We start from the raw sequence: 27,274 nt of genomic DNA on the forward strand, positions 1-27,274 counted from the left end.
ATTCAGGATAAGCTTCAAAACTTAAACCCAACATTTCAAATTCCAAAAATTTTACACTTAGTCTGAATAAATAAACAATAGAAGCTGCCTTGAAGAATCCAAAGAGCAAGTTCATCACAGGAGTTAGTGTCGTTTCATATTCCAAAGCCCATACATGTTGTCGGTACCAGCTTAGCACATTTGGTGTAAGATTTAGCAACTTTTCAGACTACTGTAGCAACTTTTTTTTTTCACCTGGCAACAAATTTAGCTGCTTTTAAAATGTGTTTGAAACCTTTTAGCAACTTTTGAAAAATGACTCAAACACTAAAAAGGTACATATTTTCTCTATCAAAAAATGAGCAAAAATGAGCAAAAATTTTGGTGTTATTGGAGACTTTTAGAGACTTGTAAAAACACAAATCATTCTTTATGTTGAATATAAATCACTCACATTGCCATTATTTGCTTTCTCTATTGTCTCCTTTTGGTCCATTTAGATTGCTGATGTGTACTGAAAATTAAAAATGTTGGTTAAAAATTTTCATATTTTGTCATTACTTGTAGTCTCTTAAGTGGGCCGTAAGGTTAAATATCAAACAAAACTTTAAAAAATTAAGCTAAAACTAAACAAACAAATAAATAACTTAAGTAACTCCGGCAGAGTGTCTCTTGTGGGTAACTTTAGCCCAGATAAAGGAGGAGGGTTGGAATCGTAACAAAAAATAATGAAAGAGTACAGTATAGTTCATTTGTAGTTCTAAACATATTTAGGGTGTTTTTATACTTGTATTTGTCTTTCCCACAATGTTATTACTCTTGTCTACATTGTTCTTTATAATTATATTCACATTTCCAATTTTGCAAATTAGCTGATGATGTCATTTAGCAACTTTTAGAACGGCCAATAGTTGCTTTCCTTACTGAGGAGTTGGTAGCACTGTATCACGTGAATATTACAGTGTCAGCTCTGAACAACAGTAAAAGACAGGAGTTGGATCATCATTTCCTTCTGGTTTTACCCCAGGTGTTTCCTCTTGGTTAAAGCCCGCATCGTACCACTGACGTCAACCTCTGGCTTTCCTCCATGCCCTTTGACCCCGTTCCATCAGCCCCTTAACCTGAATGTTGATGTGACTCCTGTGTCAACCAGCAGAGACTGTGACACTGACAGCAAGGATGACTAACAATGAATCAAAGCATCGGGGGGATAATGAGAGAACATGGCATTCGCTGCACGTTTTCTTTTTCAAGCCTTGATGAGACCTTTCTAAGCTACAGACAAACCGTAAAGAAGGCAATGACAGAACCCCTTTTAACTAATCTTCCTCAGCAACCCCACAGACTTTGAGAAATATCCAGTAGGAGAATGAAAGCAAATAAACAGTGACACTTGATGTGCTAAACAATGAAAGCGTGCAGTCAAATAGAGCATGGGAGCAGCCTGTCTTTAGTTAACAATGCTGAAACACTGAAAATGGCCCTCTGGAGAATTATACATCACTCTGCCAGCCTCAGTGTGGGGTAAAAATGGAGCAAATTACAGAGTTTTGTGAGAAAAAAACGACCTTGAGTCACAGCTCCATGGTCACTTAAAACCACACTCTCCAACAAACATCAGGCAAGAAACAATGAGTCAAATTCAGGCTGATCTGTCTTTATAGTAAATGCAAATTAAGAGAAAGTTCAGAGAATGTGATATACTACCACACAAAGTTGATGTGACATGGAGTAAAAAATACACTGCAGTCTGTGAAAGGCAGAAAAGCCAAAAAAAAAAAAAACTAGGCTACTCATTTTGGAGTACAGGCATTAGCACATCAGTGAATTTGTACAATACAAAACGCTGCAGCTAGTTAACTTGCAAATTTGCTCATTTCTGTACTTCAAACAGACTATGAAAGGCAGAGAAGAAAAATGCAGGTGCTAGCAAATCAGCCATTTTGCATGCTAATTGCAGGTTTTTGTAAGCTAACAACTTGTTTTTTTACATTTCTAACACCAAATATCACAGTAGATACTCTTATATTTTGTGAATACGAACAGTACAACCTAAACACTAGTTTATGTTTCTAAGCAGACCAGAAAAACATAGGTTACTCATGTTAAAGTACAGACATTAGCAAATTAGCTAATTTGTGTGTTAGCTGCAGGTTTTTAAAGCTAACAACTTCTTCCTTCATTCACTAAATGTGTAACATTTCCAGTACTTAACACTGTGGTAGATAGTGTATTACTTCATGAATTTGAATAGTAAAAGCCAGATATAAGGTTGTTTTTTTGTTTTCTAAAATGTCTAATTAAAGAGCTAACTCAGACATAGCATTGGTCAAGCTAGCAAGAGAGTAGCTAGTGTTTTAGATTAAATACATAAGATGTGTTTCCACATATTCAGTTATATAATAGGCAGAAAAAAAAACATCAGACAAGAAACAATGAGTCAAATTCAGGCTGATCTGTCTTTATAGTAAATGCAAATTAAGAGAAAGTTCAGAGAATGTGATAACCTACCACACAAAGTTGATGTGACATGGAGTAAAAAATATGCTGCATCCTGTGAAAGGCAGAAAAGCCAAAAAAAAACACTAAAAAAAACTAGGCTACTCATTTTGGAGTACAGGCATTAGCACATCAGTGAATTTGTACAATACAAAACGCTGCAGCTAGTTAACTTGCAAATTTGCTCATTTCTGTACTTCAAACAGACTATGAAAGGCAGAGAAGAAAAATGCAGGTGCTAGCAAATCAGCCATTTTGCATGCTAATTGCAGGTTTTTGTAAGCTAACAACTTGTTTTTTTACATTTCTAACACCAAATATCACAGTAGATACTCTTATATTTTGTGAATACGAACAGTACAACCTAAACACTAGTTTATGTTTCTAAGCAGACCAGAAAAACATAGGTTACTCATGTTAAAGTACAGGCATTAGCAAATTAGCTAATTTGTGTGTTAGCTGCAGGTTTTTAAAGCTAACAACTTCTTCCTTCATTCACTAAATGTGCAACATTTCCAGTACTTAACACTGTGGTAGATAGTGTATTACTTCATGAATTTGAATAGTAAAAGCCAGATATAAGGTTGTTTTTTTGTTTTCTAAAATGTCTAATTAAAGAGCTAACTCAGACATAGCATTGGTCAAGCTAGCAAGAGAGTAGCTAGTATTTTAGAATAAATACACAAGATGTGTTTCTACATATTCAGTTATATAATAGACAGAAAAAAAAAAACATCAGACAAGAAACAATGAGTCAAATTCAGGCTGATCTGTCTTTATAGTAAATGCCAATTAAGAGAAAGTTCAGAGAATGTGATAACCTACCACACAAAGTTGATGTGACATGGAGTAAAAAATACGCTGCAGTCTGTGAAAGGCAGAAAAGCCAAAAAAAAAAAAAAAAAAAAAAAAAAAAACTAGGCTACTCATTTTGGAGTACAGGCATTAGCACATCAGTGAATTTGTACAATACAAAACGCTGCAGCTAGTTAACTTGCAAATTTGCTCATTTCTGTACTTCAAACAGACTATGAAAGGCAGAGAAGAAAAATGCAGGTGCTAGCAAATCAGCCATTTTGCATGCTAATTGCAGGTTTTTGTAAGCTAACAACTTGTTTTTTTACATTTCTAACACCAAATATCACAGTAGATACTCTAATATTTTGTGAATACGAACAGTACAACCTAGACACTAGTTTATGTTTCTAAGCAGACCAGAAAAACATAGGTTACTCATGTTAAAGTACAAGTATTAGCAAATTAGCTAATTTGTGTGTTAGCTGCAGGTTTTTAAAGCTAACAACTTCTTATCCTTTCATTCACTAAACATGTAACATTTCCAATACTAAACACTGTGGTAGATAGTGTATTACTTCATGAATTTGAATAGTAAAAGCTAGATATAAGGTTGTTTTTTTTTTCTAAAATGTCTAATTAAAGAGCTAACTCAGACATAGCATTGGTCAAGCTAGCAAGAGAGTAGCTAGTGTTTTAGAATAAATACATAAGATGTGTTTCCATAAATTCAGTTATATAATAGACAGAACAAAAAATAAATGTTTAACAGAAATAATCAGTCTTCTCCCTATGTATGTGATAGTAGAATTCATGTTTTACTACCATTTGAAGTTGTTTAAGGGTGTTGAACGGATTTATGTTGTGACTCAGAGTTGGGTGTCATAACAGGGGAGTCAGCATCCTCTTCACGCACCATCTCACTGAGCTTTTGCCCTTTTACTCTGAACCTGCTTTTAATATTTGAGCAGACTGACGCATTTCCTGACCCGTCCCTAGACCCGGTTCTGGCCCAACCACGTCCAGAAGTCTGCCCCCGCACACAGAGGAAGGCAGAGAGGACGGAAAAGGAGAAAACAGAGAGGGGGAGAGTGTGAGGGATGGAACAAATCAAAAACAGATGCTTGTACACGTGTGATTCGGTGTTTCAGTACCGAGCAGACGAGCTACGAGCATGTGGAGACCGACCACTTCTCCCCTTATCTCGTCTTCACGCTTTTCATTTTTACTGCCTATTATTTGTCCTGGAAGCACAGTCAGTTCATATTCCCACGGTGGTGACAAATAGCCCCAGCTGTGTGGATGGAATCCCCACTTCTATCAATAACTTCATTCCATTTCCTGACCTGTGGGGTTATAGGTACTGCATCAGCTTGGGCTGATGTTGACACACCTGGAAACCACCCAGCCGCTTCCCCCACAGGACTGACTCTTTCCAACGGGCTGGTCATCAGGGGAGAAGTTTCAGAGACATGACATTAAACAGTGAAATCTGTTAGTCATAAGTCTCTTTTCAGCTATTCCACTTGACCTGTCAAACACACATTTAACCCTTAGAAGTTTGAGTGTGTTTTGGCCGTTTTTTTTTTGTTTTGTTTTGTTTTTTCAGCAGAACCTCACCTGTGTGACTTTACTGTTATCTTTCATTTGACATGCCTGTGTTAACACACTGAACCTAAAATCACACAAAAAACATGAAATCTGAGGAGGAAAAAGTAAGATTCTTTACAGTTTTTCACCAAAAACATGTTGACCGAACCATTTTTATAACTTAGAGTGAATATATAAATGAACAACTTTTTTTTTCCAATTACAAATTTAGCAAATAAAAAGTTATGCATGCAATACCTCTTGTGTTTTTTAGAAAAATAACACAAATTCAGCAGAGTAAAACATAAGGTGATAAAGTTTAGATACACTGACAGTTATATTAACAGTAATTGGTGTAAAATGCACCCCTGTGAAATTTCAGAAAAATTTCAGTGTAAGATACACAGTGTAAAAAAAATACTAAATCAAGTTAAATCAGGATATACAAGAACACTGTAGAGTCATTTCTCAAACAACACTTGGAGTGAAGTAAGTTTAACGCTTGGAAAGAGTTAAGAGTAATTTCTAATTAACACTTAAACCCCACCTCACCCAGTGTCATTTACTTTATAGAGTAAAACTCAATCAACACATTCAAGTGTAATTAAGTGCAAAATATTAACTAACTAAAGTTAAATTGACACTGAAATTTTAACACTACCTTCAGAGCAGCTTTTACACTCTGTAGATAAGGACCATATGTTCACTGACTTGTACTGAATTTACATTGCTGATTTTATTATGTAAATACAGCTATTTACAAGATAATCTGGTGTCACAATATGATGCCACAAACATGTTCAATAAACCATTTTTACAACTCAGAAAACTAAAACCAACTATTTATATAGACACATCTGATTGGTTGATGTAGTTCACTTTTCCACCAAATGTGATTCAAAGACGCACTTCCATTAGAGGCCAGTTTTTACTGACTCTTCTTGCACCAAATGTGATGACAATATTGGTGAAAATTATGTGTTTATTGGTTATCATGGGTCTGGTTTTACTTGGCCTTTCAACACAATTGGCTTCCCAGTATTTTGACATCTGCGCTTTCCACACGTGTTGACAGAAGACTCAGCTAGGCTCCATCTTGCTACGTCATCTTAAATCGGTTCTGTGATGTGGACTCATAAGGGTTAAGTATGAAGCCTGATTTTTTTCTTCATGAAGTCTGGTGTGGTACAATGAGGGTGAATAAAAGTCAACATTGTACGCTGTCTGACAGTCTGCTGACAAATGACGCACACTAACGGCCAAAGCCCAATCGCTGAGGACAACTCCTCACATGGTGTCTTTTCTGAAGGGCAAGCGCCTTAAAAACATCTTAAAAATCTCCTCCAGCGCCGTCTAAAACCCCAGCTGAAAGATATGGCCACGAGATAGGAAAAAGGCAGCCATTATGTGTTGAGGAAATCGGGTATTTTCCAATTAATGTATATGTTAAATGTAAAACTGTAGTCTGTGAAACACTGTCCAGGCTCCACTCACTGCACGCTTAATGAGAAAACCTGATACAGATTAATCTGATTTTTCAAACCTAAAGCTCAGACCACTGTGTAATGTTTCTAGGTCATGCACTCATGAGAGAGGAAGCAAACATTTTACACAATCCAGGCTCTCTAAGCAGTTAACATGATGTGAAAGCAAAGAAAAAATGACTGGTCAGAGGAGAAAGGAAGGGAATAACTGCTGTGTATTACACTGGTGGTCTACGCAGTCCATCTGACAGCTCCACTTTACAGTATGTATAATCCACCGGGAACATTAGTCAGACTATTTATATTAACTCAGAATTACAGTCATGCAGCCATGAAGTCACGTTGCATCTGAGGCTTAACTCTCTCTATGCAGGTCAAACAGGGTTAGAGGTACGCAGATGATACTAATCCAAAATCGAGGGATTCCAACAACCTGCTTGTTCTGCTTCAGCACACACACACATTCAACACCTCCGTCAAAAAAAAAAAAAAGATGATTAGGCCTTTCTCTGTTATATCAAGGAAAAACCGCATGAGATGTCTGATATGTACCACTATAAAGAATTGAGATCAGATGTTTGGTCTCGATTAGAGCTGAAACGATTAATCAACTCGAACTGATTAAAAAAATTATTTGATTACAATTTTCCTGAATCGTAGCTTTGTTTCCATAATTCCGCTGCTTCTAAACATTGGTTCCACTGTTGAGTTTTACACGGACACTTAATGTGACGCACATGACGCGATAATTAACACAAACAAGAGACAAGGACAAATTACCATCTCTTATTCCTTTAAACTTTTAAGCTGTCACACAAACATTAAAAATATTTGCCTTTATTTTTTTTTAAGTTGTATGCTAGCTCCATCTCAAGTTGTTAGTGAGTTAGTAACTTAGATACAAATGTGTTGAAGACTGCAGTGCACATGTTGTTTGTAAGTGTTATTGGACCTGTTTGTTGTTATTTCTATTCAGAATTGTTTCAAGTTCTTTTATTTTTATACTTTTTGTGATTGCTGTTTCAGCTTTTTCTGGGGGAAAAAAGACATTAGATTACATTACATTAGATTAGATAGAATTTAACTAATCCTTTGGGCAGAACCCTCAGGAAAGTGAGGTTCAAATAGCAGCACAACACCAGATATACATAGTACACAAGAAATACTACAAAAAATAGCAAAACAATAACTATAAAAAAAAAAAATAGATAAAAACTATTAAAAAAACAATGATGAAGAAGAGGAACAACAACAAATAAACAGCTAATCAAATTTAATCTAACTGAAGTAAATAATCTAAAAATGAATCGATTAGGGTAAAAATATGGTATTTGAAATCTTTCTAACGGGATATTTTAGAGACAATTTGACAGATTAGCGTTGCTAAATGACCCACATTTTTACTTTTAAATTCATTTTTGCTTTAGATCAGACCTGGGCAAAGTAAGGCCCGCGGGCCACATGCGGCCCGATAGCTGACCCTGACCTGCATGAGGTCACTGGCAAATTAAAAGTCAATGCAAATAGATGTCATGGTAATAGATGCAACCAATGCAACGGCACAGCTTTTATTTTGTAGGATCCGCTAAATTAGCATTTTTCTGCACATACTTTCCATACTCAGCATAAAGCCTATGGTTATAATAAAGCTTATTTGTTTGTTGGTCAGTTTCAGCCCATTAAGATGTCAGCTAATGCCAAAAAAAAAAGAAAGTTTGATTAAGAATGCAAAGATTTTAACAAGACATGGACTTCAAAGTATTTCTTCACTGAATTCAGAAAAGGAACTGAGATATGCAAACAAACAAAGCTGCATTTATGGTTTTTAATGTAAAGTTAACATGGAGCTGGTTTTACACATTTTCAGAAATGTTTTTGTGACTATTCATTAAATAGTTATATTCTGTGCTCTACATTTTCATTGTGTCATTGTATTGTTTCATTTACTGTTTTTATAAAGACATACTGCATATTGAGCAGAGCTGCAAGAGCATTGATTCGGCCCTTAATAATTGTCAAAGTTTCTCATGTGGCCCCATAAGAAAATTAATTGCCCACCCCTGCTTTAGATGGACCATAAAGGATTACCAAAACAAGGAGCTACTTTATATTGAAATAAATGTTGTAATGACAATCAATTATAGTTCACTCTCTGACGGGACGTTACTGCATTTTGACCCATTACAAACATTATCGACAGCTGCAACTGTACTCTCCATTACCATAATCCAATCTGCTAGGGTAAATAAATGAAGAATTCTTGTGCGATTTTATTCACTCACACTGTGAAGTAAGACCAAAGGCTTGGATCATCACCGTTAAAAATGGCCACAGTGTGATACTGCACTCACAAGCCCCACTCTTGTTTTCTGAATCCCCTGCTTTGCATTAGTCATTGCCAGTTCTATTCACCATGGCTTGTGATAAGAATACTAATGGCAATTTACTACAATTCATCCATCATTTAGAGGTCAGGATGTTGCCATAGTGCTGATTCAATGTCTGCAGCTCAGCATGTGCAACCTGTGGCAATACCGGATGGCTGATGTGAAAGAGAGACAAGAGGAAATGAGCAGAGTAGCAGGCATGAGCTCTGACTATTAGATTTCATCGTACTTAATAAACTGTTCACACACTCCCTGGAAGCCAGTCCTGTGTCGGCGCTGGCTCAAACTCTGGGTCTTTGTCACCTCTCAGGATGCCCAACAGAAGCAGATTAACACTGTTCGGCATGCAACACACTGCTTTTCATGGCTCTGTGTGTGTGTGTGTGTGTGCGTGCAGTGTGTGAAACGTCTTGCTATGTATTACAATGGAAGAAGAAGGGGGGACGGCCAGGACTCATGCAGTGACCCCCAAACCCCACCCCTACTCCTCCAATAACACAAAAGGCTCTAGGATGACATCATCTCTGCATCTCAAAGACATTAATCTCCATTGACACAAATCATCAGTTAACTGTGGATGTAAAGAATAATGCTGTGTAAAATAAAACCATTTTCTGCGCTGGTCTTTTAACATGTTACTTAATTGTATATTAGTGTTTATTTTATATTATGACTTTCAAATATCTCCTTTTGCATTCAAAGGTAACTGTTTTGGGTTTGAACTCTTTGACCTTTCATCCTTCTCATAGATGGAGTCTAATCAATTGCACTTTATGTGTCAATTTGCACCTTTTTCAAATTTATTATGTATAATGTGTTTGCTCTTGTGTTCTACTTTTTCCCCTTTTTTTCTTTTTTTAAATTGTATGTAATGTTGCTGCTACACTGCAATTTCTCAGTTTGGGATCAATAAAGTACAACTACCTATCTGTCTAACATTAGGATTGGTTATGATTATACCGTATTAAATCCATTACATTTGAGGTTAAAACTACACCATGCAATATTGAATTAAACTGTACCTAAAAATGACTAAGCTTATGTTTTATATTGTGTTGACTTGTGCACTTACATCACATCAATAATGTTCAAATCTAGAGAAATAATTGATATTTTATTCAACAACTCATTTGTTTTGGTCACGATAGCACAAATCTCTAAACTTTAATACATTATCCAATAGATTTTCATGTGAAATTATATAAAAGCTTCTACCATAATCTAATACTACTTAATCTAGGTCTTTTCTTGTAGTTTTTAGTAAGAAACCAAAACATATACATGCTATATGTTTAATTTATACTGAAACTTTTAAAAAGATGTACAAATTAACTATTATTCAAAAAGATAGAGCTCAGGAATGACTAAAGAAAATACTTGTTTAAAAGACTAGGATCAATATTGGTAGTTGAGATAAGGACATGATTTACTTGAATTAAAATTAAATATGAATTCTCTTCTGCTGTACAGTTACATTGATTTTTTATTTATTTTTTTTTAAATTTGATGTTCGTTTTCTTGTGGAAACATTCTGTTAATTGTAAATAAGGTTAGGTAAAATAAGTCTTTACTTCAGCCTAAACCCTTTCGGTTGCATTGTATATGGAACAATGGATATGTTGTTTTTGTTTTTTGTTTAAAGTAATTAATGACAGAATAAACTACAACTACTACTAAAGAAAAAAAAAACTTGGTTTGGAGTTGAGATACTGATGCTTCCCTGGTTTTTAGATGCATCTGGTCTTAGTTACTATTAGAGTTATAATGTTGACATGAACAAGGTTATTATCGTTAATGAAAACTAACGAAATGACAAAAACTAGAATTGTAAAAACATTTCCGTTAATTGAAATAAATAAAAACTATAGTTAAAAGAAAAAAACAACAACTAATAAACTGTATTGCGTGCTTACAAAACTAATTAAAACGTATAAAAATTATGGATAAAATTCCCTTCGTTTTCATTTTCGTCAACGTCGGATTGATACGAAAGCGATGTATTTCGCTCTAGCAATTTTAGCTAGCGGCACCAATATGGCACTTCACAGTCTGTCACTTGTCATCACTTGTGGGTTACAGTCGTCTTCTCGTCCCCACTCTACCTGGAAACATGGAGACTAAAGTTGGGAGAAAGCAGCAGAGTCCTGTCTGGGATTTATTTGAATATGACGGTGAAGAAGATAAAAGATACGACAAAACTAAAATTAATACTAAAACTAAATTAAAACTAAGCGTTTAGAAAAAAAATCAAAACTAATAAAAACTAGCAAACCTTCTCTAAAAACTAATTAAAACTAACTGAATTAGAGAAAAAAAGTCAAAACTAAATAAAATTAAACTATAATGAAAAATCCAAAACTATTATAACCTTGGACATGAATAGCATTGGTTATTGTTATCATGATTGTTATAATACATGGTATACACCTGTATGCAGCCAATCTATTTCAGCCTAAGTTTGCCGAGAACATATAAATTCCTAGAAACGTGCTGATAATCAATGAACAGCCTTCCAACAGCTGCCCTACATGCTCCGACTGGAGTCCTGGTGAGCTCTGAGGCACCAAGTAGCCCTTCATCTGGTCTCATTTAAGCAAGATGAAAGCAATTGTGCTAATGGTGCTGCACCCGCTCCACAGGGGGTCAACAATGCAGTGATTAAAAAACCATATTGCTTGATGTATCATTAGATCACATTACAGTCCTTCACATCAAGAAGACACTAGTTTTACATTAAGGTGCGACACCTTTTTGTCCAGGGATTGAGCGGAGGAATGTGGGCTAATCCCCGATTAGGACACACGGGCATCGAGCTGCACGCTGCCAGCTTTAATCCCTGTCACTTTCATTACCTGGAGTTGTTAGCTGCAGCGCACAGAGCTCACTGACACCCTTAACAAGATGCAGAAATGCATGCTGGGCAGTGCCACTGAGCCTCTTCTGTCATTAAATCAAGTGCATGGATGAAAATTAAAGTAGCAGAATAAACTCACATGGGTAGTAGAGACAGTAGCAGAGCATGAGTTTAATGCATCTGACATAGACATCATGCACAGAGGTCATTCAATCAGGATGCATGTTTTATCAACTATATTTAGTTCAAAGCTTAAATGCTTCACAAAGGGCAAACTGTGCAACTGGTCCTTGCAATTTCATGATAAAGCTGTGTTTGCTGCTGCTTGGCCAAATGGATGTGACAGGGACCCGCTTGATATGAGCAAAGTGTTATTTTAATTGCAATAATAGCATCCTCCCCCTCCGGTCTTACTGACCAAAGTGACAGTGTTGAAGAAACACTCTTGGCTGAACATAAGGGCCACTGACACAGATTCAAAGATGGAAGGAGGTCAGTCTGAAATAGAGCAGAAGCAACAAGACCACGTTGTAGAAATCCCTTCCAGCTCCATGCAGCTGGAGATGCAGATCTTCCAGGACCACCTCCCAAAAGACGATTTGTAACCACTATGAACCAAGATGAATCTGATCTTTGGAATTCAGCATCCCTCCAAGCACTAACGCCCCATCTTGGATTGTGGAGAACATGTTCTTAATAAAAATTTCTTTCAGTTAGTGTGTATTAAATATACCAGCTAATGTAAGCCTATAAATTCCTTCCCCACAGAGAAGGAAACAGAGGGGTAGAGAACATCTTACAATATAAAAATTCCAGAGGGGAAAAAGAGTTTGGTACTTTCCAGTTCACTAAACAATGCACAGTGTCCATAAATGAACTCAAGGGAGGCCTAAATATTGGGGAAGGGTCTAGAATAATGTACACTGAGAAGCGCTGACAGCTTTGATCTTAGCTAAAAAAAAAAACAGTTGGTTGGAGATAAACCAGGAAGTCATCCAGAAGAAGCACTACAATAGTTCTGTGTTGTTTATTTAACAATTTGAGTGCTTTGGGGCTGAGCACAATTTAATATTAAAGCTAGGCTATCTGTACAGAGTAGCATAAACAAACAAATATGGACATGAAGAACCGGTTCCAGTTGAGAACCAGTTTGATTAGAGCCGTTTGCCTTTAAGCTCATCAATTCCTTTAAACTGGCATGTTTTCCTGGCAGTTGCACATTGCAAAATATGACGTTGAACTCACACACATACACTGTTAGAAAGCTGCAACAAGTCTGAGTCATAAAACAAAGGAAAAAACTGAATCATTTCGCAAAGCAAGATACAAACGGTGTTAAACAAAAGTGTTGAAGAGATAAACATGTTTCTATATAATAGAGAGCTTAAGTTCTGCTTTTTACAGTTTTGCTCTGTTTCAGAAAAACATTGCATTACAGTCAACAGTAGAAGGGACAAGCTAGTTTTTGATCCTATCTGAATTTTACATCACTTACACATGTTTATCAATTTAAAAGCTAATTTTATAGGCCAAGAAAACTGGAGTTTGATGTAAAACTATTGAAGTACTGAATTTTGAAAACATGTAAATAAAAAGACTACACAATAGAGAGCTGCAGAGGTGATGCCATCATAACTGCCTCTCTCCACACTCTAGTCAGAGTCACTCAAAATGACAAAATCGTAGTGATTTTCACATTTTTATGTTAACGTTTTCAGCTCGCTCTTCAAGATTAAGGTTACATTTGCTAAGACAGCAACCATTTTGATGTTGGTGAGAAGAGATGTAGTTCATTGACCTGTTTAGGCAAAAAAAATTCATAAATATGTAATGTGTGTCTATGTTATGTAATAATAATGTAATGTGTCTTTGAAATGTATGTCATGTAATATGTAATGTGTAATGTGTAGAGTGGTGTGAGAGGACAGGAGACTTCTGCATTTACTCCTTTTTTTTTAAACTGTAACAATAGTATGAGGGTTAATATGTGAGATTAATCAACAAAAATAGGGATATGGTTTCCCTCATCCATCCCAAAATGTCTTGTTTGATCCACAACTCTTTTTCTTGAAGAATTAACAATTATTAATTATCAAGAGTTGTCAACTAATATCACCGTTTGATTATTGTAGCTTTATGGACATGAGTTGTGTTTCATCTATACTAACTTTTTCTGCACTGAAAACTGATCAGGAATAAACTACTGAATCAATAAAGAATCAGACTGATAAGCAGAATATTTCCCAGGCCTACAAACATCCCACAGCCTATAATGTGATTACTTGCTTTCTACAAAAAAAAAAAAAAAAAAAGCACTGTTTTGACATCTTTTACAAAGCGAGACATTACACCAGATGCTTTACATTCCTTCATACCAGGCTTCTCCATTTGACCTGCCCCCCCCCCACCCTGTCATGTGACTCTGTGTCACAAACCCATCCATGTCGTCGTTCTCTCACAGACTCACACGGACACACAGGCTGTAAGCGCCACAGGTCATCGGCCCCGGATTCCCAGTCTGCCCATGGTTTCAGCTCTACTCTGAGTCACTGACAAGCTCCAAACCATCAAGGCGCATCCAGCGTCTTCTCTCCACCCCCAGCTGGTCACATAGGAAGGGAGGAAGGATCATCACGGGCTCCCTGCCCTGGGCCATTCAGACCCAGTGAAAGGAGCCTGTCTCCCAGCGGAAGCAAGGATCTCTACGGACAATAGTCATATTCTGCAGAAGGACTGTTAGGACACGGGAACGGGCCGTAAAGCACGCTGAAAATCCCGCCAAATGAGAAAGAAGCCCATTGATGAAATAGAGGCTCAAGCTCTGAATAAATACTGGAGGATTTAACACTGGTTCTGACTCTTAGAACCACAATTAGAACCTAATTCTGTGTATTAAGTGTAATGGAAAACCAGGAGGATAAGTGACAAAAGGTTGGATTAAGAAAGTTTTAATTCTGTAAACTACCCTTATTCTTATATACATATTCTTGAAAATTCTTATACACATTCATACGTAAATATATATACATTACAAGTAGCGTTTTATTATAGAGGTAGACCAATGTATGGCCGGCCGATATATCAGGCCAATATATAGATTTTTTTTCAATATCAGCCATTGGCCTTAATTTTTTGTTTTTTGGAAGCCAACATTTGATCAGTAATTCTTCTTGTTTCAACTGGACTGGTTTAGCTCCTTCAAAAACTGGACTTATAAACCTGCAGGGGGAGTGGTCCGTGTAGGCCACTCCCCCTGCAGGTTTATAAGATATATAGAATAAGAACACTGATCTACACAGGATATAATAATCTTATATTAGATAATTGTGGACAGGTGGATAAACAGTTGCATAAATCTTTGTTTATCTCACAAATATAATTGACACGACTTTCAAATGCAAACTATGCAATCACAAAAATAATTTGAGCAAAAAATATGACTGACCACAAAATTATATTTTCACTCACAAATTTTCATGTGTCTGCCTCACAGCACTACAACTTCTTATGTGGACTAAGGACTAAACTGAGCATGTGCAGAGAGAATTAGGTGAGTCCTAAGTTGTTCCTGATTACAGCAATTGCAAGAGTTACAACTGACCTGTGTTACAACTGTCCCCGGTCTCCCCTACACTATTAACACCCAGGCCTGCCTGCAGAATGAAACTGTGAGGTAGACAGGAAGTGCACGGACATGGGTGTGTGGGGGGGTGTGGGGGGGGTGAATACTTCATAAGATGGGGGCGGGGGGTGGTTTAGCGGTCCATCCTTGTCAGAGCGCGTGAGGCGGGGGGGGGGGGGGGTGGCTCCGTGATTATGTGATTTTGTATGGGGAGGTGATAGCGTCATTGTCCAAGCAGGAGTGAAAGTGACACTAACTCACTTTAAAGTTCCTCTTATTCTCCAGGCAGCACACACACACACACACACAGGAGCAGCAAGCAACAGAATCTCTGCGCAGCAAAAAAAGTTAATATATCAGCTACATCGGCTACATATTGGCCGATGTTGATTAATTGGTGATACGCTATAATCGGCCCGATTAATCGGCCGGCCGATTAATTGGTCGGGCTCTAGTCGATATCAGACCAAATTTTTTAAAAATCGGCATCGGCCTTAGAAAAACCCATATCGGTCGACCTCTATTTCCTTTCTATCTTTCTATCTATCTATCTGTTTAAACAGCTATATGAGCTCCACGCTGTGTGTTCCACAACATTATCTTCCAACAGAGTGTGAGTGGGACCTCAAATTAACGTGTCAGTGGGGAGAAAACAGCTCAAACGTTGTGTGTTGCCAATGTTGTGCTGGAGCAAACACAAACACACAAGTTCCTGCGGCCGTGTAATCATTACAGACCACTTTCTCAAAACAGATGTGGCGAGGAGCATCAGCGGTTGCGATCTTACATCTGTCCGAGTCGGCGTATCCATAGAGACTAAAAGGCACAATACACACCGGGGAGTTTGTCCAGGGGACGTTCAGGGCCTGAAGTGGACAGTTCATTTATCATGTTGGTGGAAAGTGCCTCAGCTGCATATAGAGAGTCTTACTGTAGAGTTTACTTTATTCCACATGGTCCAAGTAAAAGAACCTGCAACACGTGACAGATAATTGTGAGGCGCTGATTTATTTCCTTAACGGTTTTCTACATGTGGGAAGCAATGTGTCATGCAGTTGCGAAGAGTGAAAAGCCTTGATTTTCTCGCATCCTTCCAGTCATCCACCTCCGGGGTTGTTACATAACACTCAAACCTCTTTTAGCTCCACAAAAGAGCTGTTTGAATGCCGCCTCAAAATGCTGTTACAGGCTTCAGTGGCTACGAGAACATGAGTTTACTTTGTGTCTTTCTGCATCGCTTCTAGTCATTTAAACACTCTGGCCCGTAGATAAAAGACTCATCAGAAACAGGGGGATTTCTTACAATAACTTCATATGGAGCATGGGAGCATCTCAGTACCTCCTCTGTGGGTGTTTGATCCAAAGTAGGGATGTAACGATTACCGGTATAACGATAAACCGCAGTAAAATTGCAGATGGTTAGTATTACCGTTTAAATTCTAATTATCATGATAACCGTGTTTGATTACCGCACTTTTAGAGGAGAAAACGCCTATGTAAAGATCTGCTTTTATGTCAAATATTTGAGTATAGTTTTTATTTATTACAAATCTGATTTTATATACCTAATATTTGGAACCAATATACTTTTAAAGTCTTTGAAAAGGTTCGTTAAGCATCTTTGTGTTATTTATGCAATAAATTATATATATTTTTCAAATCGGATTTTCTATTTTTTTTGTGTGTGTTTTTTGTCCTTTTAAGTTGATATAGTAGGTTAAAGTGGAAAAAAATAATAGGCAGATGATATAGATGAAGTTGTGCTGAAAAATAACATCCCAAACATGGGTATAGTATACATTTGTTTATATCACAGGTGTTAAACATGCGGCCCGAGAGCCAAAACCAGCCCGCCAAAGGGTCCAATCCGGCCCCTGGGATGAATTTGTGAAATGTAAAAATTACACTGAAGATATTATCAATCAAGGATGTTCAATCTAAAGTGGGTCAGACCAGTAAAATACTACCATAATAACCTATAAATAATGAAAAAAAGCTAATTTTTCCTTTTTGTTTTAGTGTCAAAAAAGTAAAAATACACAAATGTTTACATTTACAGACTGGCTTTTCACAAAAAATATGAACAGCCTGAAATGCCTTAAGAGAAGTATGTAGTATTTTAACAATATTCTGCCTCTTACTAAATGTTTTGTGGTTTTGTAGATCCACTGTGATCTGTAAGTTGTGATGCACATGTATAAATGATAAACTGAGGTGTAATATTGTTAAAATTACACTTATCTTTCTTAAGAATTTTCAGGTTGTTCATATTTGTTCACGTTACGTTCAAGTACGGTTTGTAGATGTAAACATTTTATTTACGGAATTGTACTTTTTTCACTCAAAAACAGAGAAAACTTTGGAGTTGATATTATTTCTAAGTTCTTATCCTATTATTTACATTATTTTACTGGTCCAGCCCACTTTATTTCATATTAGGCCGTATGTGGCCCCTGAACTAAAATGAGTTTGACACCCCTGGTTTATATAGTATATAAAAGGAAAATCAAAAGTACTGAAAAATGGCCAAAATAGGCTCAGATCACTAAGAGTTAATATTTGATTGTTTCTGCCAACAGAAAGTGCATTGTGCCAATTATTTTATTTGGTTGTTTTTAGTTTTTTTGTTTTTCAAAACACAACTTGGTTAAATTACTTCAGTGCCTGTATTAGTACTTTTTGAACATTCTGAGCACAATTTCAACAATTCCGTGATAATAATGATAATCGTGATACTTTTGGTCACAATAACGGTGATATGAAATTTTCATATCGTTACATCCCTAATCCAAAGAGGCACATTTCCATGGAATCTTCTCAGCTCTAAATAACTAGTGACTGTTTAGAATGCAGCTTGTTTCACTCTGCTTAGCATATGAAACAGCAAAGAAGAAGGTTAGTGCAAATACCATTCAGTCAGCGCTTCCTGAGATGTGCCTTTCTCCAACAACCCAGATGGCAGTCATTAAGGTGCTGCTGCCAAGTCTGGGAAGTCTTTGATTTGGAGAGGAGATTCTATCTGTGGGAGCGCACACAAACACACACATAAGTGTAAAAGAACCCTGGTTTAGAGAGGATCTGAGACACCCCTCACCACCCCGGGGGAGGCTCTTGGGGGGGAAGAGCGAAGGCCAGGTTCAGCTGTGGGTGTAGAAAATTCCTCTTCTTATTTATGTAACCTTTAGTTCACAGCGGTCAGAGTCTCTGGCACGAGCTGTGTGTGAAATCCTTCAGTTTCCTCTGATTCTGTGATCAGTGACACAGCTTGAACCTCATCCTCTGGGAGCTCATAAATAATCAAAATCACAGTTAAGAGGAATTCCTGGACTATAACATTACTGTAAATTATTTCAACCAATTACCTTTATTGATCCTGAAATGCCTCTAATAAAAGCCAGCAGTGACATGATCGCCTTAGACCAGGGGTGTCAAACATGCGGCCCGGGGGCCACATGCAGCCCGCCAAAGGGTCCAGTTTGGCCCCTGGGATGTTTTTGCCAAGTGCAAAAATTCCACAGTCTTGAATTGAATCAAGTAAAAAAAAAAATAAAAAAAAATAAAAAAAAAATTGCTTGAATTAAGGAAAAAATCTTGAATTAAGACAAAAAAAATCTCAAATTTAGCAAAAAAATTTTAAATTAAGACAAAAAAAACTTCAATTAAGTAAAAAAAAAGTTGAATTAAACAAAAAAAATCTTCAATTAAGTAAAAAAAATCTTGAATTAAGCAAAAAAAAAATCTTGAATAAAGTTTAAAAAAATCTTCAAGTAAAAAAAATCTTTAATTAAGTCAAAAAAAAATAATCTTCAATTAAGTAACAAAAATCTTGAATTAAGCCAAAAATAATTTTCAAATTTAGCAAAAAAAATGTTGAATTAAGCAAAAAAAAAAAAAAAAAAATCTTCAAGTAAAAAAACGTTGAATTAAGCCAGAAACAATCTTCAATTAAGTAAAAAAAAATCTTCAATTAAGCCAAAAACAAAATCTAGACTCAACAACTTAATTTTTTTCCTTTGTTTTCGTGTAAAAAATAACATTAAATTATGAAAATATTTACATTTACAAACTATCCTGTAACACTAAAATGTGAATAACCTGAACAAATATGAACAACCTGAAATGTCTAAAGAAAATTAAGCACAATTTTAATATTTTTTTCTGCCTGTTCCTCAATGTTTAGTGTCTTTGTAGATCTGATCCATAATGTACTTGTAGAAATGATAAGCTGAGGAGTAATATTGTTAAAATTGCACAAAATTTTCTTAGGTTTTTTAATTTAAATTTCTTTTTTTTTTTTTTTTGATAGTTTATAAAAGTATGTATTTTTCTAATTTAATGGGGGGTTTTTTACACTAAAACAAAGACAAAAATTTAGAGTTGTCATTATTTATAGGTTATTCTGTTATTATTTTACTGGTTTGGCCCACTGCAGATGAAATTCAGCTGAATATGGCCCCTGAACTAAAATGAGTTTGACACCCCTGCCTTGGACTCTAACACAGACATGTATATGAGGCTGTCAAATGAATGAGGGGGAATTAGAAAAACTGGTGCCAGCCGCGGGAAAAGCAACATGAGGACAGATATGACTGATCTGAGAACATGTGACAACTCATAGAAGACTGGGTGGCTCATCCTCATACCCACTGACTAAATGGGAGTCTGTGAAAACACTAACAAATGCCTATAAATCTGATTTTCTATGCCAAACTGTAATTGTAATCCAAACACCATTTATCGGATCAGGGTTTTTAATCCCAACATGTCCCTACAATTAAATCCAACATAAAAACAGTGGAGGAAAAGATAAGTTTACATTGTATTCTTACTCATACATGACGATTAATAATACAAACCGACGCGCTCAACAGTTTCAGGAGTATTTTTCTGCAGACACATGGGTTGCATGTTCTTACCTAAACCGGGGTGAATCTTTAATACAGTCTTCAAAGTCCACCGTCATTTTGGGCTGGAATAAAAGTCGTCGTGTCTAAAATGCAGATCTCATGTCCCGGGTGAAGTAAAGCACAGATAAGTATCCGATACCAGGCTGTGATGGTCCGTTTGTGTGCAGCTCCAGCAGTGGTTCCCTTCCCACAGTCAGTCCTGCTCTGATCATCCACAGCCCATTCACTCTGCCCTGGACCTCATGACGCATTCACACACCGCACAGAAGCTCGGAAAGTGTAGCTTCCTCATCTAATGTTTCTACTTCCCTTTATTCATTTTAGTGCAAATAAAAAAAAAGCTACCAGGGTATACATACTGACGTTTATCGTTAAATATTAACTCTATACAGTACCATAAGGGGAAGAAGACTGATAATGATTCAGTGGGAGCATGACAAGCCTCAGAACATGGTAGGGTTACAGTTATTTTTTAAAAATGATTAACTTCTCACCATAAAAGGATGTTAGCTTCACAGGGTACAATAAATATTGTAGCTCTTTCATCATATTACTCTTCACCCCTCCTTATTTCATGATATGGTTTCATCCAGGAGCTCCTAGTTGATGCTAGTAAATATGCTTCCATCCAAAAAGTAAAACTATATTTTATTTGCATTTGTATATCAATTTTAAAAAATGTAATACTGTTACCAATGAAATTATTATTGTTATTATTATTATTATTATTATTATTATTATTATTATTATTATTATTATTATTATTATTATCACGTTGTGTTGTATTTTTCCAACTCTACTGGTAGTAGTAGTAGTAGTATGATGATTATTATTATTATTAGTAGTAGTAGTAGTAGTAGTAGTAGTAGTAGTAGTAGTAGTAGTAGTAGTAGTATTGTCACGTTGTGTTGTATTTTTCCAACTCTACTACTACCACTGAAGTAGAGTGGATTATTTTTACAGCATGTGTAAGTCAAGCATCACTTTCTGCTGGGACACAATAAAAACAAAGGTGTATTATTGTATTATTGGAGCTTGAATTAACTTTCATATGCATCTATGCATAAAACTAAATAAAAACAAATGCTGCACAATACATATTATATTTTGTTTCCTAACCCACTGTACTGTTTTTGTAGATATTGTAATTTGCAGACATATTTTTGCAGGTTTTATTTTTTATATTTTATTCTTAGCCAGATTTTTATTGTGTATGTCCGATGGTGATGCAAAGCATCAAAATTTTGTTCTTAAAATATACTAACGTTTGCATGTTTTTGAACAATAAAGCATTTATTCAATTTAATTCTTGTATCCTCCTGAGACCCAGGAAAGTAAAGCTTTTTTGCATTAAATATTTGTGCAACAGCTTTTCAGATACAATTTTTTATTATTATTATTATTTTTTTATTTTTTTTTTTAATTTATTTATTAATTTATTTATTTTTTGTGGAATGTCCTTTGCAGTGGAGAGGATTTTTTTTTTTTTTTTTTTCTAAGTAAAGCTGTGAAACTCTTGTCCCCTACAGAGGACAAAAATGCATTGCTGGGTCTCTGGAGGATATGTTACTTTACAAAATGTCTAAAACTACTATTTACGATTACAGTGAAGGCAACACTTGCTCGGAGTGCTGCATGAGAATAGTTCTGACGTCACGTTACCGCTGATAGGAATGACCAGAGGCTGCTGCATATGATTTTAACATAGAATATACAAAATACACTAATGCATTCTGTGTATTATAGTATTCAAGTTTTAGTCTTTATGGTTGAAAAGTAGGAATTTGCTTTTGGAAATCTCAAACGCTAATGATGGAATTTCAATCTACTTTTCTTTACAAGCAAAGATATTAAGAATAAAATAACAATGAATTTTCCTGTCTACATGTGAGGTCATGACAAGGTTTGATTTCCTGTGGCTTATACTTTATTCCTCCAAAGTTAAACCTGTTGTACCCATTAGCAGACACACAATACTTTAATCACTGTAAAAACATGACGGTTCTGGGAAGTCTTGGGTTCAGTGTGTAGCATGGAATGTGTCTTGTACTGACGAACTAAACCTAACTTATCCATCATTTCACACAGGCTGATAAGGATGGCAAAAAAGGATATTACTGTTGTTTTGAAGATGTACTGAGTTATAAAAATGTGATCAAATCTAAATTTTCAGCTTCGTTGTGTTGTTTGTACTTGTGTTTTTTCTGCACAGCCCTAAAATAGGTAGTTTTATTCTGTTACACACAGTTATACAATAAAATAAACCTATTGTCCCTATATAAAAACAGAAAATTATTGAAAAGCTACAGACAATGCTTAGTTTTTACACTTACTCATCCCAAACTCAGTAATTCAGGCAGGGAATAGGCTCCAGTTCATCGGTCCAAGATGCTCTTCACACATTCATTATATTCATCTCCCTCATCTCATGTTTTTAGCACCCTTGTTGCAGCATCATGTGACATTACGACATTGGTGTGAAAGCTGTGAAATGTAGATAATTTTCTGTGCCACTCACACTAACTGCTTCATTCCAAAACATGTTAAAGCATCACACCTTTAACACCTCATGGAGCACTTTCCAATGCAGTCGTTTAAATGATCATATCTTAAGTGCTTCCATTTCCCAGGCAAGGCTATTATTAATTCACAGGAAATGGGAAAGCTCTGAGAAAGAGCAGCTGCTTGGGTTTTCACTGCAGGTTTTCATAGAGCGCCATTGTTCCGATGCTATTCTGGCTTTAAAAAGACCCTGAATGGAGATGATCTCACCCACTCTCAGCAGAGGTATCTTAACTAAATACCACCACCTCTGTGACATAATCGAATCTCACAGGAATAATGAAGACCATAGCTGTGTTTTGGTTTTTTTTGTTTTTTTTATTATTAGTATATTGAGTATTTTTTATTGCATTAAATGTTTTAAGAGCAAAAATTCACTGAGTTAGGAGGTTCTCCCTCTCTTCACCATCTTTGCTTCAGTCCCAGCTCATTTTCGTGAGGTGAGATCAAAGCGTCCTCTGCTTCTTTACGAAGCTGTAGCGTCAGCAGTTGGCTGATATGAAATTGCACACTAGTAGAGAAACTTGAGAACAAATTTGGTTGCAGGCATTTGACTGTTACCATTCTCCAGTTCAGAATCTTTAACCCTGGAAAACCTGACTCATTAAAAACTAGCAACAGAATTCACATTTTTTGGAACTGAAATATTTATTAGCCCTTTTAACATAATCCAAACAAAGAATTTTACCATATAATTTGGTTTATGATAAATTTTTTGTATCACATTCGATACACTGGGCATTTTTGGCAACTTTATGCTCACAACAATGTTAACTTAAATACAAAAATACATTTTACCAGTAACATTTTGAAAATATAGAACATTTCCGGCATTTTCTTTCTTTTTTTTTTTTTTATACATAAACTTTTTACAACTTTTTACTTCCCTTGAAAAGCAACATAATTTCAATATTTTCCATTTTTTTCAATTTTCAACAGACTAACAATATTCAAAAATCATGGGAAGGAATGCTTCTAGGACCCACAAAAGACTTTGTTCGAGGTCTAAACATGACCGTGCTGTGAGAATAAAGGTATTTTAATGTTTAAAGAGAGTGCCTTGGAGTTTTCCTCCAGTTTGTCACATAGAATAACAATATTAATGTTCTTTTTAACATAACTTTGTGAAAATTAGCAAGGACTTTGCTACAAAATGTGTGTTGGATGACTTACTGATAGTAGCCATATTGAAAAGGGCAAAAAAAAAAAAAAAAGGCTTTCCACCTGCTTCAGGGGACAGAAAACACATATCGGGTCATATACAACAGGCTTTTAAGGAAAGTATTGATCTTGTTGATAAGATAAAGGTCTCAGAACTTGGTGTTGCAAATATGATACAAACGGTTTTATAGGGTTAAGTATATTATAGTATTGTTGCATGTGCTTCCTTTTTCTTTTGTATATAAGTATTTGCCTTCTTGACCACAGTGTATCATCATGTTCCCATCAGCTATAAGATCTGTTGATGCCAATGAAGCTTTTTGGGTCAGATTATCATCCAGGGGCTAAACCAATTCTGGTGCAAATGGAGATTGTATTAGCTATCATGTCAGCAATGTAGTTTTCATGAATCCGTCCCCTGCTGCTTTTATTTCCAACACAGTAGCTACATGGCATCTGCAGTGATGAGGCTTTGTGCAGCGAGCTGTCGACTTCCATTTCTGCTTCCATCAGAGGTGCTCTTATGGCAGACACAAGCTCTACTGCAGCATGGAATCACTCGGAGAGATGTGTGGGTCTCTGGGAGGGTGACCTACTTTTGCTCCCCACGCTCCCCTCTTTGGTCTGCTGGAGAGAGCTGCGAGTTGCATTGCTGAGCACAAAGCTTGTAATGTTATCCCTTCTGAATGCAGGTGCAAGGCTCTACAAGCTCCTTCCACTGAGGCATGTACACATGCGGCATGGATGTTCTGTATTATGCATGCTAGGAGTTATCTGAAAATATACCCACAAGTCTATTTAAAAACAAGCTAAAACCTCAACAACTGCTGAGTGCAATGAATGGATTTCTGCTCATATAGGAGATGAGTAAGTGATTACGAAAACATCTCAGTCGCTACAAGAGAAAGCATTTTTTAAAAATTCATTTTTTGTCCCTTGTATGAGAAACACGGTGCTGAAAAATGCATTCACCTTCTGCTCATTTCTTTGTTAAATGCCTGAAAGCATTCTGAAAATTGGGTGTTTTTCATCAAGCAAATGTGTTGCAACAATTCAAAAATATCAAACATATGAGAAATAACAGTGGATAAGCATCACTGTGTCGCCTGTAACTAAGACACAGAATTTTGATGGTAATGTTAAAAAATAAAGGCAATTGACACATGCATGCAGCCCTGCTAATGTCAGTGATGACTTATTCAGTACGACTGTCAGTGGTGATTAGCTTGTGTAGCTAATGTCTCAGTCAGTGTTTCTCTTTGACTGGATGTGGTACGCCATAACTATCATCGCTGATTCCCTCCACTGCTGCGACAAATACGATTACTCCACTTTAGTTTCTAGGTTCTCAAATAAAACGGCTCCTTTTTAGTTTATTATCTCTTAAAATGATGGAACAATTACACAAGTGTGGATTACAAATCAACATAAATGTGAATACCAAGTGTCTTTTACAAGGCTGATATATTATTTAGAATTTTACTTAAAGATAGTTTAACCCTTTCATGCATTAATTGTGAGAACCCTAGTCGAGATTTTTTTCTTCAGTGTTTTTATTCCTCCTCAGGCATGAAAAAAACAATGCGATGGAGTTTTTTTTCCTGTGGAGTCACAAAAATATCCATACATTTAATTTTTGAAGTAAAGAAACGTTTAAAACCCAATATCAGAGAGGGATATGAAAACAATGAAATAAAAACATGTTTAATGCTGCTAATCTGATGTCGTCTCACATTTTAACATATTCTAATGCTAGTAATTCCTCACTTCATCGAGATAATGTGCAAAAAAAAAAAAAAAAACCTTCTTGTCTAACAAATAACAATTGATTTACACTCAAACATGTTAGTGCAGATCAGGTTTATCAAGAACAGCAAAGTTATAGTAATGGTATGAATGTCAGGATATGAGATGATGCATAAGTGTCCACTGTGTTGGCTGATATGGAACTAAAACAACTAAACCCATTAATATACAAGAGAACAGCTGGAGAATAACTGTTCACTGGAGTGACTTATGCATGACAGGGTTAAGATACAGTATTGTGCTAAAGTCTTGTAGGCCAACTTTAGCTTTGTAGCTTTTGCAGGGTTGAAATGAGCATACATGTTTATTTCTTGTCTTTTTTTTTTTTTTTTTTTTTTTAGATGCAACAAGAAAATACAGGAAATATATATATAGCCTTAAAATACACACAAAAAACTGAACTAAATTTGTTCTAAAGGTTAAAGTCACTATTTAGTTTGACCCCTGACCCCATGACAAGAAACAGCAAGTGGAAATATCTGACACTTGGAATAAAAAATCTGAAAATTAATGCAGTAAATCTCATATTGTCTGACATTATGTGCAAAGGGAGGTCACACTAAATACAGCCACTTTAGTTGAAGTTTTTACTGTTGTACATACTTCCTATACATCCAGATTGTGTCTTAATACAGAGACTGATAAATGCATATATGTGGTCATTAGAACTTCACCAAACCAACAAACCTAATGTTGGTGTAGGACTTTTGCCCAGTGCTGTGTTTAAAGGATTTGTGCAATTTATGTTATAAATTCAATCTTCCTGACCATGATGCTACTGGTGTCATAAATACCTCAAATGCATTGGGCTCAAAATTAAAGCAAGTCCAGTCTTTTAAATGCTTGTGTTAATTTTCCTTAACCCATAAAGTCCCGGTGCTACTTATAGTACAGCTGTGGCAGTTCCCAAATGGATTTTTGTCTATATTTAATCTTCCTTAAGTGATTTATCATGATTTATTGTAATATTATCCTCTTTATTTTAATTTTTTTTTCAGTGTAAATCATTTATTTCCCTATATTTAATTCACTGATCATGTAGATGTTTATAAAAGCTCAGCGTAAGTTCAAAGGTTATTATATCAGATCAGAAAAAAAAAAAAAAAAAAAAGGAAAAAGTTACTTTTTCAGCAAAAATCTCATTGACTAAACATAAAAACAAGTGTTTCCATCCACTGTCAAATGATCCAACTCCATGGGTTTTACTGGTGAATCAATGTTGCAGAAGACAACAGTGTTTCCACGTTCACTACAGAGCCTCTGAACATCTAAATGGGTCATATCTGATGACCATGAAAAGATGACAAACTGTATTTTACACCAATAATTTACATGTATTGATAGGATTAGTGGATCAGCGGCTTAGATCAGTAGATGCCAGTGGATGTTTGGGTCTTTATGGGTTAAATCTATCTCATGATGCACTGATTGTAGTTAATAACAGGTAGTATAGTTATTTAGCTTTTTATATCAGTAAATGATTTTGGTTGCCAGTGGATGTTTGGGTCTTTATGGGTTAATATGACCACATTTAAAACTAAAACTGTGCTTGGGATGGAAGTGGGCACTTTTACTGTACCCTTGCCACTGCCTCTAAAACACACGTTTGCCTTGATGGTGGGCTAAAG

At 36.0% G+C, this 27,274-nt stretch overlaps 1 protein-coding gene across 5 annotated transcripts in view; it reads right to left on the reverse strand.

The window, feature by feature from the left end:
* LOC115423220 (arf-GAP with coiled-coil, ANK repeat and PH domain-containing protein 3-like) overlaps positions 1-20,319 on the reverse strand; it is a 99,574-nt gene extending 79,255 nt beyond the window's left edge. For all 5 annotated transcript variants that reach the window (XM_030139994.1, XM_030139991.1, XM_030139993.1 and 2 more), the window contains exon 1: positions 20,127-20,319. In XM_030139994.1, the coding sequence (XP_029995854.1) occupies positions 20,127-20,173 (47 nt within the window). In that variant the 5' untranslated portion in view covers positions 20,174-20,319. The remainder of the gene's footprint in view (positions 1-20,126) is intronic.
* Positions 20,320-27,274: the final 6,955 nt, after the last annotated feature.

The sequence above is a fragment of the Sphaeramia orbicularis genome, chromosome 7 (assembly GCF_902148855.1).
Source record: "Sphaeramia orbicularis chromosome 7, fSphaOr1.1, whole genome shotgun sequence".
Classification (NCBI taxonomy): Eukaryota; Metazoa; Chordata; class Actinopteri; order Kurtiformes; family Apogonidae; genus Sphaeramia; species Sphaeramia orbicularis.